This window comes from Ascidia mentula, chromosome 4, assembly GCF_947561715.1.
Source record: "Ascidia mentula chromosome 4, kaAscMent1.1, whole genome shotgun sequence".
NCBI lineage: Eukaryota > Metazoa > Chordata > Ascidiacea > Phlebobranchia > Ascidiidae > Ascidia > Ascidia mentula.
In genome coordinates, this window is record NC_138569.1 from 21,298,415 (window position 1) to 21,312,251 (window position 13,837).

At 40.9% G+C, this 13,837-nt stretch overlaps 2 protein-coding genes across 2 annotated transcripts; one reads left to right on the top strand and one right to left on the bottom strand.

Annotated features, from left to right (window-relative positions):
• Positions 1 to 358: 358 nt before the first annotated feature.
• On the bottom strand, positions 359 to 11,803 carry LOC145899518 (retinal dehydrogenase 2-like). The gene is made up of 11 exons (XM_082988359.1): positions 11,631 to 11,803; positions 6,604 to 6,708; positions 5,985 to 6,125; positions 5,593 to 5,784; positions 4,998 to 5,237; positions 4,673 to 4,775; positions 4,287 to 4,471; positions 1,952 to 2,116; positions 1,432 to 1,589; positions 1,220 to 1,294; positions 359 to 1,014 (listed from the first exon to the last, which is right to left on the bottom strand). The coding sequence occupies exons 1-11, from the start codon at positions 11,748 to 11,750 to the stop codon at positions 897 to 899; spliced, it is 1,602 nt and encodes a 533-aa protein (XP_082844485.1). The 5' UTR covers positions 11,751 to 11,803; the 3' UTR covers positions 359 to 896.
• Positions 2,506 to 4,266, top strand: LOC145899519 (glutathione peroxidase 7-like). Its single transcript, XM_082988360.1, has 3 exons — positions 2,506 to 2,674; positions 3,394 to 3,664; positions 3,883 to 4,266. Exons 1-3 carry the CDS (start codon positions 2,528 to 2,530, stop codon positions 4,041 to 4,043), a joined length of 579 nt encoding a protein of 192 aa, XP_082844486.1. The 5' UTR covers positions 2,506 to 2,527; the 3' UTR covers positions 4,044 to 4,266.
• Positions 11,804 to 13,837: the final 2,034 nt, after the last annotated feature.

The window sequence follows — 13,837 nt, forward strand, 5'->3', positions numbered from 1 at the left end:
CCTTCCTTATATGTAAGCTTGTAGATTTTGATTTCAATCTGGCCCCTCGAGAAGGTCATCCAGCCAATTTGCCTTACAAGAAGCCCTTCGCAGTTTAGTCGTCCGGTTAAGATCAAAGGGGAAAGAAAATATAATTATTTGCATTGAAACCGAGCAAAAAGGCTTACATCCCCAAAAAGTCTAGTTTTTTGTTTTCTTGACGTGAGGTTTGAAATCTAAAACTTATACTTCTTTGAATCCATCCAATATTTGGCCTCCATAAATTCGGGCTGACTGTTCGTCGCTGCTCGCAGCCTTACTCACTTCTACGACTAACTTGCTAAACCGAACACGATTTGTTGTAAACAGATCGTAGCATTTTTGAAGGTTATTTTGTTAGCTTACGATGGGCGCAGTAAGCGTACAAAAGTACAATGCAGAAAAATACAAGACGCGAAGGTGGAAGGTTCAGAAGGCAACTTGGATCAGCGGAAGATTAAGCTTTACAGCAGAAAGGATTGATTCTTGTCAATAGATTGGAGTTACAACAAAGCTTTCACAAAGCAACTTATTTGAGGGCAATACAAAGTAACAAACACATTTTCACTGTCACAAACCATTTGTTATAAGTTCCAAAGCGACAGCATCTGCATACATGGATGTCTTTCATTTGTAAATTCACTGTATAGTTCGAATATTTACATTTGCGTGTTTTCGGCAACACAAACCTTAGCAAAGAAAACGCGGGCATAAAAAAATACATGAAATACCAATCAGAGGGTTCCAGAATTACAGAAAGTAAATGAAAAATATGAATAACAGTAATAAATAGAATGTCCGTCGGTATTGCTCAAGCGGATTTGACCACGGGGAAACAAATACTTCGTATGTTTGTACGTGATGACGTCGCAAGCAGATCACGTGGTCATGCTGTACTGCTTGGTGGCGTTCGATTTGAAGGAGATGTTCTGAATTTGTGGAAGTTTCAAGGTCACTGTCTTGACCTCTGAGAATTCGCGAAGACTCTCCTCGCCCCTATGGAAGAGATGGGTTTGTTACAATCACAAAACTAACCAAAGTGTACTCGGCGGGATTCAACATAATAGTGTTGATGATCGATCCATCAGATTAAAGGATTAGCCCTAACCTATCTGCAATATTATTTACTTTTATTTTCAATTGTTTGCAAGAATATTGAAATTAACCAGCAGTCTCTGGTTGAACAACTTATAAACCTTACATTTCTTTTCCCTTTCCGGACATTTTGAGACCACCGAATGGACTTTGGACTGCGAATGCATTGTAACAGTTCACCCTGCATGGTAGAAATAAACTGGTTTACAAACCAAGTTACATTCCAAGTTGCACCAATTCAATTACATTAAATCATTTATACTTTTCTCAATCACTACGTCCTTAAACTAAATACTGTGAAATATATTTTTCGCTTACCAGATAGTGCCGGATTCCAGGGCTTTGGAAATCTCAAGGGCGACACTGACGTCCTTAGTGAATATGCCTGCTGCCAGTCCATACTGCGTATTGTTAGCCCGTTTGACCACTTCTTCGATGGTTGAAAACTTGAAGATGCACTGGACTGGGCCAAATATCTGAGAAAATTGTGTTTGTGATTATTTGTGTCCAATATCGTGTTGTCCCGGCAAAAAACATGCGCATTTTGTTATAACGGAAAAAACAATTGACACCCAACATAGAAATATTACCAAACAGCTTGGTCTGTGGTGCCCGGCTCGCAGCCTAATTGTGGCAACTATATGGACCGACAGGTGCTGTTACGTTATGGAAGGAAATCAAAAATTCCCCCAAATCACATCATCATAAACACTGATGGGAACGTAACTATTAGTGGAAAATAAAACGGCCTTTGAAACCTTGCAGAGTTTGACTTTAACCCTCGGCTAGGTAAAGGTTGGCGATCCCTGAAATAAACAAAGTACAACTGAACACCAACCTCCTCTTTGGCGATTTTCATGTCATCTGTGACGTTGGAGAAGACGGTTGGTTGAATGTAAAGACCTGTTGAACCGTGTTGCGAACCTCCACACTCAAGTTGAGCACCTTCTTCCTTTCCAGACTTAATGTAACCCATAATGCTGTCGAAATGTTTGCGGCTTATCTGCAATAAGGGAAGATGTTTGTTTTAAAAAATCCACATCCACAGCGCTAGTGTACTTTTTGTGATACAAAAGTCAGTCTTACACAAAAGAGTGCCTAATTTTTATCATCGCAAAGACTGATCCGGCATGTTTAATAGTTTGCGACTGTCTCAGTCAGTCTTTATTTCATTGGGTTTGAATGTTTAAGTTTGGCAATTTTAAAACAAGTAACTCTTAATGCAAATAATAGCAATTTTTAAATGAAAATGTAAGTGTTACATGTCGCGTCAAGGTGTAGTTTCTGGATGTATTTTGCAGGTATGTGAGAAAAAAGAGAAAAGGGCGTTTAAGAGAAAAAAGGAATGCGTCAGACGAAAATCACTCAAGCGTCATTTCGAGGTATCTTGCAGCAGAATCGCGTGGACAAGGAAATGGATTTCTTAACAAGTATTTTGCAACTTCTGTTAGTGAATTTGCTGCTAGTCAGCTATGGATTGGGCGGAAAAGGCGGTTTCTATAGTTACAGGGTAGAGAATATCCGAGGAAAGCAAGTTTCTCTGGAGAAATATCGAGGAAAGGTGAATCATCTTTACTTTGACTTTTGCAACATTTGAGTGCAGTTTGGTTAATATGTAACTGCTTGTTTAATAGTCGCATGAAACTGCTGTAAAAGTGCGTAGGTTGTCGTTCCTTTGCTATGAACGGAAACCCAGAGCGACGTCTGGAAAGCCGGCCGCCCTTGCGTACTTGGAAGTATGGAGAATGATGCTTACAGGCCTGTGGCTGTATTTGCACGCCGGCTGCTGTGAATTGGAATAGTTGCGTCTCGTCGCGTCCTAGGTTTGCGGTAACTGCTACCCACTCACAAAGTAGCGGGAATTTAACGACATTAGTTTGCTTTGTGACAAGGTCCTCCTGTCCTAACAGGTGGCGAGAATTAGCTTGCGATACTTGCTTGGCGATAAAGAACTGCTTGAAATCCCCTGGGCATGCTTGCCGATAATCAAATAGAAGCGTTTCCAGGTTCCTTGAAAAGATTGCTATGGCGTCATGGAAGTTCCACGCAAATACTTTAGAGTTCTACTTTACGACTTAACGCTCAGTTATATAAATGATGTTTACATAAAATGTAAAACGTGATCAAGTTTTGCAACCCAATGTAATGGGCCTGCAACATAACTTGATACAGATTTCTTATCAACAATTCCTGCACATACCGAAATACTTGAAAAGAAGAACCCAATATATCCTTGTGCTTTAATTTGATAACATTTAAAAACTGATTTATTTTGACCAGATTTCGTTGGTTGTGAACTTGGCGAGCGAATGCGGTTACACGGACGAACACTACAGGGACCTGGCCGAACTGCAGCGCGACCTAGTGGATAAAAACGACGAGCCGTTTACTATACTCGGTTTTCCGTGCAACCAGTTTGGCGAACAAGAACCTCACAGTAATGCGGAGATTGAAACGTTCGCGAGGCAAACTTACAAGGCCAGTTTCCCGCTATTTGCCAAAATAGATGTCAACGGTCATACTGCTCATCCCGCTTACCAGTTTTTAGCAAGTAAGTGTTGTTTACTTTGTAATGACCTGGTCAGAGGGAATTGGTTACTCATTAAACCCCAACATTGTTTTTTTTTTAATTGTTTAAATGTTGTTCAAATGATTGGATTTCATTATGTTAAAATATTTTCATTGTCAATTTCTGGTACAATAACTTTTTAATTTTTCTGAACTTAAAAAAAAGTAATTTACAAAAAGGTGATTTTTTAACATTTTCAGAGAACTCCGGACGGGAACCGAAGTGGAATTTTTGGAAATATTTGTTGAATGGTGAGGGAAAGGTTTTAGAAGCTTGGGGACCAAAAGTAACGCCAAAAAGTATAAGAGAAGATATCATGCAAGCAATTCAACAACATAAGTCGACTCATAGAGAATTGTAACCTGTATTTTACATTGCATACTGATACGAATATATGTTACATTCACGTGCGAATTGTTTACTGGTGGAAATTATCTATGTTCTTGTCCTTGTGCGAAACTTTGTGAATAGGAAATTTGCGACTAGACACTCCGGCCTTTTTGTTTAAATATTGTCCTTCAATTGGAGATTGAGGTCACTGAACTTTAGGCATATCTGCCCAACGCACATTTTCCTCACATTTACGCTACAACTACAAACCTACCTGTGGTCCCTGCTCCGAAAACAGCTGGAATGGATCAGCTACCATCTTTCTCGAAGCCCGAGCAACGCTCTTTTTCACAAACTCGTCGTAAATGTCCTCGTGGACAAACGTCCTTGCACCGGCAGTACACATTTGACCTTGGTTCATGAACACGGCCTGGTGAGCTTGCTCCACGGCGTAGTCGACTAAAAAAGTTGAACCAAATATTGTACACTGTTCGTATTGAGTATAGTAGTGAAATTTAGCGCTATTTGAGGAATAAAAAGTTGTTGTTTGCTTTGTATTTTTACTCTGGGAAAATCACGAAGTGAATAATGTGTGTTTTTGGTTTTATATTTCAAGTTACATATGTCGGGTTTGTATTAGTGTTACAAGTTTAAACGTACTATCGGCATCAGCAAAGATGATATTCGGGCAGTTTCCAGAAAGCTCCAGGGTCAATCTCTTCATATTTGTTTTAGAGGAAGCTTCCTCAATTTTTCGTCCAATCTAAAATACGTACTAGGTTAGAATGAGACCAACCCAAAGGTAACAGAGGGTGCAAAACCACTGACTCTACTGTTTGTTTTATATACTTTTTTTATCATCAGTGACCATGCTTCAAAGTGAGACTACACAGAAGTTAACTGTAACTAATTTTGTTCAATACACTTTGTATCATCCTTCAAAAAGTGTACACAATATGGTGGTAATATATATTGTAAAACTTACCTCGATAGAACCGGTGAAAGATATTTTTTGCACGCCATGGTGGTTCACCAAAGCAGCCCCAACCTTTGGACCTCCAGGTAATACGTTAAAGACACCGGCGGGAAAACCAGCTTCTTTGGTAAGCGAGGCGATGAACAGAGCGGTCAGCGGGGTGTTTTCATCTGGTTTCACTATGACTGTGTTGCCGCAAGCCAGCGCAGGTCCCATTTTCATTCCCATAGTGATGAGAGGCATGTTCCACTGCACACAAATGGGTAAGTGTTGTTTATCAGGATAACTGGTGGTAACGAGTTTACAATGGCCGTGGAACCGACTGTTTTTAGTCAAACAAATTTCATTTTGCTGCTGGGAACCGTTTTGTCAAAAGATTGTCTGTACTAATAAGTCCTTTCAAACCAAAAATGTTTTATGTTACTGTAAATGACAAGTTAAGTGCAGCAAAGTGTGATTTCAAGTTTACACTCTGTTTCCACACTAACCATCATACTTATAAAACTTTAAGCAGCCACCAACGTTCAAATTGTAGTACTTATCAGGGCCCATGCTGCAATAAACTGTCAACTAAAAAACCTCTTTAGTCCTAATCAAAACTTACCGGCAAAATCAACCCGCAGACTCCCATGGGCTGTACCATAGTGTAGCTCAAATAATCCCCATCGACTGGTACTGTTTTGCCGTGCATTTTGTCCGTCCAACCAGCATAGTAACGCAATAGTTTGGAAATACCGGTTGTGTCCATAAAAAATGCGTGAGTGTACGGTTTGCCGCTGTCCAGAGTTTCCAAGCACTGTGTGACAAAACAATGGTAATTGTTAATGCAGAATGATTGTGAACATTTTTCAAGCTGAAAGTTTGTGGCATTTGTATATTTTATTCTGTATGTAAATTAGGTCTTATTTTGAGATATGGTAAACATAGTAAAGCCAGTCGGGTTTTATCACCAAACATGCGGTTTATCAGGGTTTGGATGTAACTGTTGGTGCTTACAGCAAGGTAGTGCTTGTTTTCGTCGATCAAGTCGGCAAGTTTGTTGATCATGACTCCACGATCAGATGCGTCCATTTTACGCCAGGCAGAACCTCGTTGGAAAGCCGCTGTAGCTGCATTTACTGCTCTGTCAACATCAGTCTGAAACAACAAGATTATATGATGAAGTTTGTAGTCATAACTTATATTGGAAAATTGGTAGAACTGTTTTTTTATTTTTGACCACACCGGATTTGAACCCAGGGTGTTCAGGGCACGAATCCCGATATAACTGTTAAATATTGAGAAATTGGTAAGTGGCAAGCAACGACACCAACAGTGAAGGATGTGCCTGGCGGTGGCGATAAGGCGCACACATGCTTAGCTGCTCGGCAAACTGTGCAACCAATGGGAAACCGAAAGCTAAACTCTTGCGTTTATTTGAAACTAAAATCTCATCTAAATGAAGCCATGCGTTTAGCGTTGCGATAACCCAGCGTTCCAGTGTCGATAAAGTTAATTTCCCTCCACAAAAACAACAGTTCTGCTATCGGTTTTCTCGACATTTGTTTGTAAATATCAAGTCATAACGATGATAAAGCGATTCGAGAAGCCACAGCTTTGTTACAGTACAACTCACTTCAGTACTTTCGGCGACTTGGGCGATTACTTTTTCGGTGGAAGGGTTGATGTCATCAAAGTTCTCACCTCCTGTAGCGTCTTGCCACTCATTGCTGATGAACATCTGCAATTCAATATGTTTTGCCTTTAAGATTACCGAACGTTAATTTCCAGGGCTGGTGGGTTTAACAGGATTGTGACTGAAACCGTCCATAAGTTGCGTAGTTTCCCTGACTTATTTTCACTCTTGCCGTGGTTTCCATCGCTGCTTTGTGTAACATCTGCTTCCTTTAAGGCGTTAAGACCAGATTGGAAGCTGTTTAGCTAAAGGGGTCTGGCGTCACTTACGCAATTTGGTCTTGGTCAATAACGGGATTGTTTGTTGCAAAAATCACCGCCACATGAAATGTTGTGTACACAGAATGTATAGGAGGCGTTTTCCATTTCTCTAAATGACAATGCGAAACTGAGTGACAATGTGTCAGGTTGGCCGGTTTCACTGTGGGTTTATAATAACGTTTGGGGAACTGGGAACTACCGAAGTAGTCGAGTGCTTTACGTTCGCGGATTACAAAGCATTGTCAGATTGCGGAATCACAGATCTCCCATCTTTACTATTAAGCAAACAGTTCGTTACATAGGACAGCTGTATTCGTTGGAAAGTTTCGTTTTATAACGAATGCCGAAACTGTAGTTTGTGGTATTATGTAACTTTTTGGGTTTGAGTTTTGCTATCGAAGTCTCCGTTTTTTGTTTGTTGCTAAGCTCCTAAATAATATTGACAGTGTTGTTTTGCCAAATGAACTAGAGTGTGGCCTCACCGAAATTACTTGATATTTTTTTTTGCTACAAAAGGCCTTAAAACTGTCGCGATGTTTGCGTGTCTCAACGTCGTGCTTTAAGAGAACAAAACGCCCTAAACCACTTTATCGGTGTCCAAGGTCGTCTGTTTATTTAGCAAAGGTTTTGGCGGGCGAAATATTCCATCGTCAGCGTGTATGAAGATTAAATATTTACTCGTGCCGAGGAGAAACCTTGACTCGGTTTCGAGCTTTTCGCACGCGAGAAAAGTTATCATGTTTCGATACATCACGTCCGCTAACTCGCGGGTTACATAACTTTTCGCTCAATACCACGCATCGGTTGCACGCAAGCTTGATTAGAGCCAGAGCATGAAAAAAACACAACAAATTTGACCACGTCGGAATGTTACGCGAGAGAAGTCAGCAGTGAATTATTCCCTTCCTAGATTAAAAAAGAAATATTGACGCGATTTTATTGCTTTTGTTGTTGGCGCAGCTCGTATGTCACAGCCGAGCTAAGTAATATCCGCCGTTGAAATACGCGTATCCAAGAAAAAAAACGTTTCTTCAAATGAAAACTTGCCCTTGAAACAAATATTCTGTCGGCAACAAAATGTATAGCTTCCTCTTGTTGCCGCGTCACAAATCAAAAGTGCCAGGTTTGACATTTTATATCGACTCGCGCGCAACGGGACGAATCACTAGGTGCGATAAGATGGCTCGACGATAAATATCGTTTGATCCAAGCTAAGAGTGCGATAGTATCGCCCAGTCGAAAAGTAATATCGCGATAAATCGAAATGCTGTGCGCACGATATTATTTTCGGTTATTCCCCGTTGCGTAGTAGATGGTGGTTCTTGGTAAGTGTTCATATGTTGTCAAATACGTTTTCATGTATATCCTACTTCGTTTGTATCATATAACTTTATTAAATGAATTTTGCAAGATTGGATGTGAAATATCTTAAATATAAAGTGGACTAATTGGTTTACAATCGACCAAAACCTACGTTCACCCGTTTGTAAAACATTATTTGGTCGCGTGATAACTGTGGACACACTTCATTTGTGAAGGCGACAGACGATTGAGCGTTTCTTATGAAATAAACTACCATCATTGCCAAGTTGCTCGACCCCATCCTACAGGTTTGTGAGTTTCTGTGTCTTTCAAACGCTCTCTTGACGTTCAAGTGTAATAAATGGTCACTTTTGCGGCACCGTGACAAGTCAAACACAACGTAGGGTTAAAGGGTATATTTGGGCGCAGTTTTTTCTGGGGAGCGTCTTGTACGCCCTGTGGTTTTGCGGTTATGGTTGACGTCCAATTCTTTTTTTACTACTAGTTAGTATACTGCATACCACCAAAAGTGGATTGACGTTTTTTTAAACAAAGAGGTTTCACGATACTACAGGGTCATGAAATGATGACGTCATTTTAAGACGAAATATAGTTTGCTGATAACATCTTTAGAGCTGTCTGTCTGATTGATATTTACAGTTTTGCTCAGTGTTTGCAATCATGTCATTTTCGTGTGTACGAGTGCAATGAACACAATGCGTTCGAACACGGTTGATTGGCGGTTGATATCGAGCAATCATTTCGTTCACTGAACCGTGTTGCAATCGTTCACATACACGCGTTCAAGTGTTCACTGATAATACCAGGGACCTTCACGTTAGCTTGTACTCGCACCAGATCATCTGGATTGGATCCGCGGCTAAATGTCACGTAAACTACGCTCAGTCCACCGATTTACCCTTAATATTGCCACAGAACACGGTGCGTCGTTTGACCGCTGCCAGACTCAATTTCGTTTCCTCTATCTTAAATCTACCCAGGCCCCCGTTCTTCAACCAATTTCACGCGGATTTGACCGTGGAAATTTCAGCCAACCTTCAGTTGTAATCTGCATCGGACAAAATTCCATTAGACCCTGATATCGGAGGTAAATTTTCCTTCTTACGTAACGTGTTGTTTGAGCGATCGCTATCTGTTTGGTGTTTACAACTGTTTCCTTCACTCTTTGGAGTGGGTTTAGGAATTTAGTGATAAACAACCAAACTGCACGCATTTGTAATGAAACACTAAAACAATTTTCGGGGAAGTATTGATTAAAAAAATGCTAAATCACGTAATATGTTTTAAATGGTTTTTATCGGTAACATACAGCTGCTATGAGAACAACCTGTTTACCAGGAACTTTCCCACGAAAAGGGCTCTCGCATATTAGCAGTATGCAGCTGCATTTAAGGTATAAGTGTTTGTTTACTGTTCGAAGCAAATCCATGTTTCCCAGGTGCATTTGCTTAAATTCCCGTTTTAGAAAGCCACCGTCTTATAGGGTTAAGTTATCTTCTTATCATCAACACAAACATTAATAAAGCAGCTAAAGCATTAATCACAAACCCAACATGGTGACGTCACAACAGGCTATGTTTGCACCCCACCTGGTGGCAAATACCGGCGGTCTGTCGTTTCATTGTTGACGTAACAAACACCCCGGGCCGCGCAACAGGCGTTGGGAAAATTTCTTTTTCGCCCACAGGTTGAATCGTGATAGTTTAAACTGCGCGAGGGTTTGTGTTCGATAACAAAACTATTTCCCCAAAGGTTTGTTATGCCCACCAGAGGTCGCTGACAGGCTCATGGTTCTACACCGTGTGGAAATGAAAAAAAAGCGAATTTATAAGGCTTCATTAAGTCAGTTGGATCTATCTGTGGTGAAATTTACCGCAAATCTCCTCTGTGCTATTTCATCAGTTCTTTGAGCCCACCAGCGACGCATTAATTTAAACACAAAATACATGGCCGGGTATGCGCTGCTTTGAAAGAATGAAACACGTTTTAAAACATACATGAGTCATGTTTTTGCGTGGCAAGTTGATTTGTCTGTTTTCTCTGATTTCCTGCCCCTCCCGTATTTCGATGCTGCAATATTTGTCCCTGGGCCAACGAACTGCATTGTGACGCGTCGTCCTTTTTCCCGATTGCTTTGACGTCACTAAACTCACATCGTAGTGACGTCACACGTCATTCCCGCCGTCTTAGTCGGGAATGCTCACGTCAATGTAGACAGTTTGGACGGTTGAAGTTCCACAATGTGAGTAGGCGCGTGGGCGATATTGTGACTCAACAATGGGACCGTCTCTTGTGACGTATAGGTCTCGGTTTGGAACGTTGCCATTGTCAAATATTCTTTTCAAGTTCAACAGAAAAGTTTCCAGTCTTGGGCCAACGGATTACTTACTTACGAGAACAAAGGGGGTCTTATTTACACAAAGCGATTTAGCGCAAACTAAGAGGGGAAAATATCCGCATTTGTGGAAATTTCGTTTGCAGAAATTCTATGTTTGCACTGCAACAAGATGAAGGGCATTTTAAACATTCGCCGTCCCATTCGAAATAGGACGAATCCTTTAAAACGAATCGGAATTCAAAATCCCAAGTCTTACAACCGTAAAAAGTTAAAATTATCCCAGACAGCTTTATCAACGATATCACCAACCCCATATTTCTCCTCGGGAATCAAAGTCAATGACGTCATCACGCGTCCGTCCACCCTTGGAAGTTGTTATCTGGTACTTGTGGAATTGCTAAGGGCTGGGGGCAAGTCTGGTGTGTGTCAAATCGTCATCGCCATGATGCAGCGATCGCGCTTGTTCAAATTCATTACTCAGCAAGAATGTAATGTTGTCGGTCGTGGTCACTGTATGGTTGTGGGCGTTGTTTGCGTTGACTGGCAATCAGGGTACTTACGGTTATAGGGACGAGTGAATCATTGCTGGAGCTTATGGAAACACTTTTAAGTTGGGAATATCTCGCTTGCAAGGTTTTCACGAACTGTTTACCGCCACAGTCCGTATGTTACCCCGGAACTATTGGCTTTACAAAGTTGGTAAATGCACGTGGTTTCAAATAACTTCTCAGGGACATCCCTTGCCGTTTCGTGCGTTTGGGTTCAATGTGAATTTCCGTGCTTTTTAGTGTAAGCTTTCATTGATATTTTTGATGAAAAACAATGAATCATTGTGAAAAAGGTTACCTTGGTCGAAATAATAAACGTTTAGAGACACATTATGCACGGACTATATGCATACCGTGCAAACAATAGACATGTCCTAAAACATCGTTTTGCAAAGTTCCGAGCTCAAATATTCCCACGTTTGTGATAACGTTGGAATTCAGTGTTTTCCAATCTTTGTTGCTACGACTGAACCAGATAATAATTTATATCTGACTTACCTTGGTGTATTTGATTTCCAATGCTGGGTTGGGTGGTGGGATGGGCCATGGCATGCAACTTGCTGGGTCAGCTTTTGGTGTTGCGTCAACAGTGGGAGCTTGTTCAGTGATGGCGGACATCTTCTTTTCAGGAAATTAACTCAATAAGTTTTTGTAGTAAAAGTTTATATTTATTTTCTGTGCAGAAACATCAGTGGGTTGGATTTTGAGCAATATTTAACATAGGCTATAACATAGGCATATATTGAATATTATTAGCGAAAAACGAACAATAGATTTCTCACGAAACCACATGAGATGTAACGTGAATTACAACATAACAATCCGCAATTAGCCGGTTTCGGTCAACGAGTGTTCGCCAAACACACTTTCCGGCCTTATCTGGCAAAGCAAACAGGGCAAACTCCAAATAGAACCACAGTCAGCTGGCTGTTGCGACTTAAGATAGGTGGGCCCTTGAAATTCGCCGGTCGTTTTGAGTTAGTTTGAAGACCTGCCGTCAAATGCGTGTAAAGAAGCAAAACAGTTTCAAACTTGCAGGATTAATTATTCACAACGATGCGACCACCCCTTACATGGCCCGCTTTATGCCCTGACAAACCGTGCTTTAATGAGAAATATTGTTTGCGCGTTTCCGCTTTATGGATATGGAAGTGGGTTTATTTCTGTGTGCGCAAGCGAAATCACATGACATGGGAAGTTTGGCGCACGTACCTGATCAAAGCTGCTGTACGGTTTGTTTAGTTTTTGTCTTTTGTATCACGTTTTTATTGCGGAAATGTCTCCTTTAAGCTTGTCGAAATAGTCTAAACTTATGCCCTGTGAAGTTTGCGATTGCAAGACACAACCTCGAAACCAGTTCAGCATTCGTCTAAAAATGTTCACCGCGCACAATCAAACCCTACCCTAGAAATATAGGCTCATAACCACTTTCGAAACATTATAAGGCATAGCGGTACAAAGATGTGCTGAAAAATTTTGAAACCTCTGTTCACAAACGCGAGTTATAATAGGAGTAACACGACTTCCCAACTCAAACAGTGTGGTCGCTGTCATTTGCATCGAGCATTCTGTTATCTCTGACCTATTTCCGTTTATCCGCATTTTCCAGCGGCTCACCCCCAAAAGCCCCCATCGACCTCCATGGAATTCTGGGCAGTGGAACCGATTCTTGGATTTAGAAAATATCCGGGCTTATTTCCCCGGATTTATGTCGGCCGGGAGTCGAACAGCGCGCGTTCAAAGAGACAATTGAGGTGCTTTGCGAGCGTCAATCTTCTCTCCGTCAAGTTGTTTGGGCAGCGCAAGCGTAAATTCTGGCGCTGCTGTAATATTGCGACTGTTTCACGACCGGATTTTGATAAATGGAGGTCGATTGCGCTGTGCCCTGACTTCACCGAGTAGTTTGGTTTACAGTTTCAATCTTGGTGGGTGGTGAATGACTGCCACCGGATTGTCGGTTATTTTTTCGGTAAAGTTAAGTTTTTAAAGTTGCTTTTAGTTGAGACACTCCACAAACCAAAGCGCCCTTTCATGTTTTATATTCATCACGATTGTTTAGTGTTAGGGGTAACTCTTAAGGACTATAAATCCCAAACTAATCACAGTGGAATTACCCTTTACCTGGTGCTAACGTTTAAGTATAAAGTATGATTGCATCTGGTCGCCAATTGCTAGAAATCTCACGACGTGCCTACAAGAAATCAACGGGAAGTTTTTACTGACGCTCACGATCAAAATCAATAAAGCCGGTTTTCTGCCACAGTTCTATAAAGCCAACCAGTTATGATTGACAAACATTTCGATCAACACATGGTTGTCTAGTTTATAAACATAAAAATCACTCTAGTTTCTCCTTAACTTAGCTGATAGCCGCAACCAGTGTTGTCAGGTATCGCTAAGGGGTTTCGATTCGATTATTTTGGAATTTCTGAGCACGAGTTTCACAAGAAATGCGTTTTGTTTCGATGTAACTTTCACTATAAGAACAACTTTGTAGTCTTTTTATAAAATGATCACAAGACTCTTCATACGTTATATATGTGCTGATGCGTTATAGCGAAAACTACATTAGAAAAGGCCGAGTTCTCTCAGTAGCGTTTGTTACAAAATTCGCGTGACTATTTCCCAACTAACACATCAACAACTACCTTTTAACGTGCTTTGACCCTTTGCTTTCGTTGTCGTAGCAAACCCATAGCCTCTGC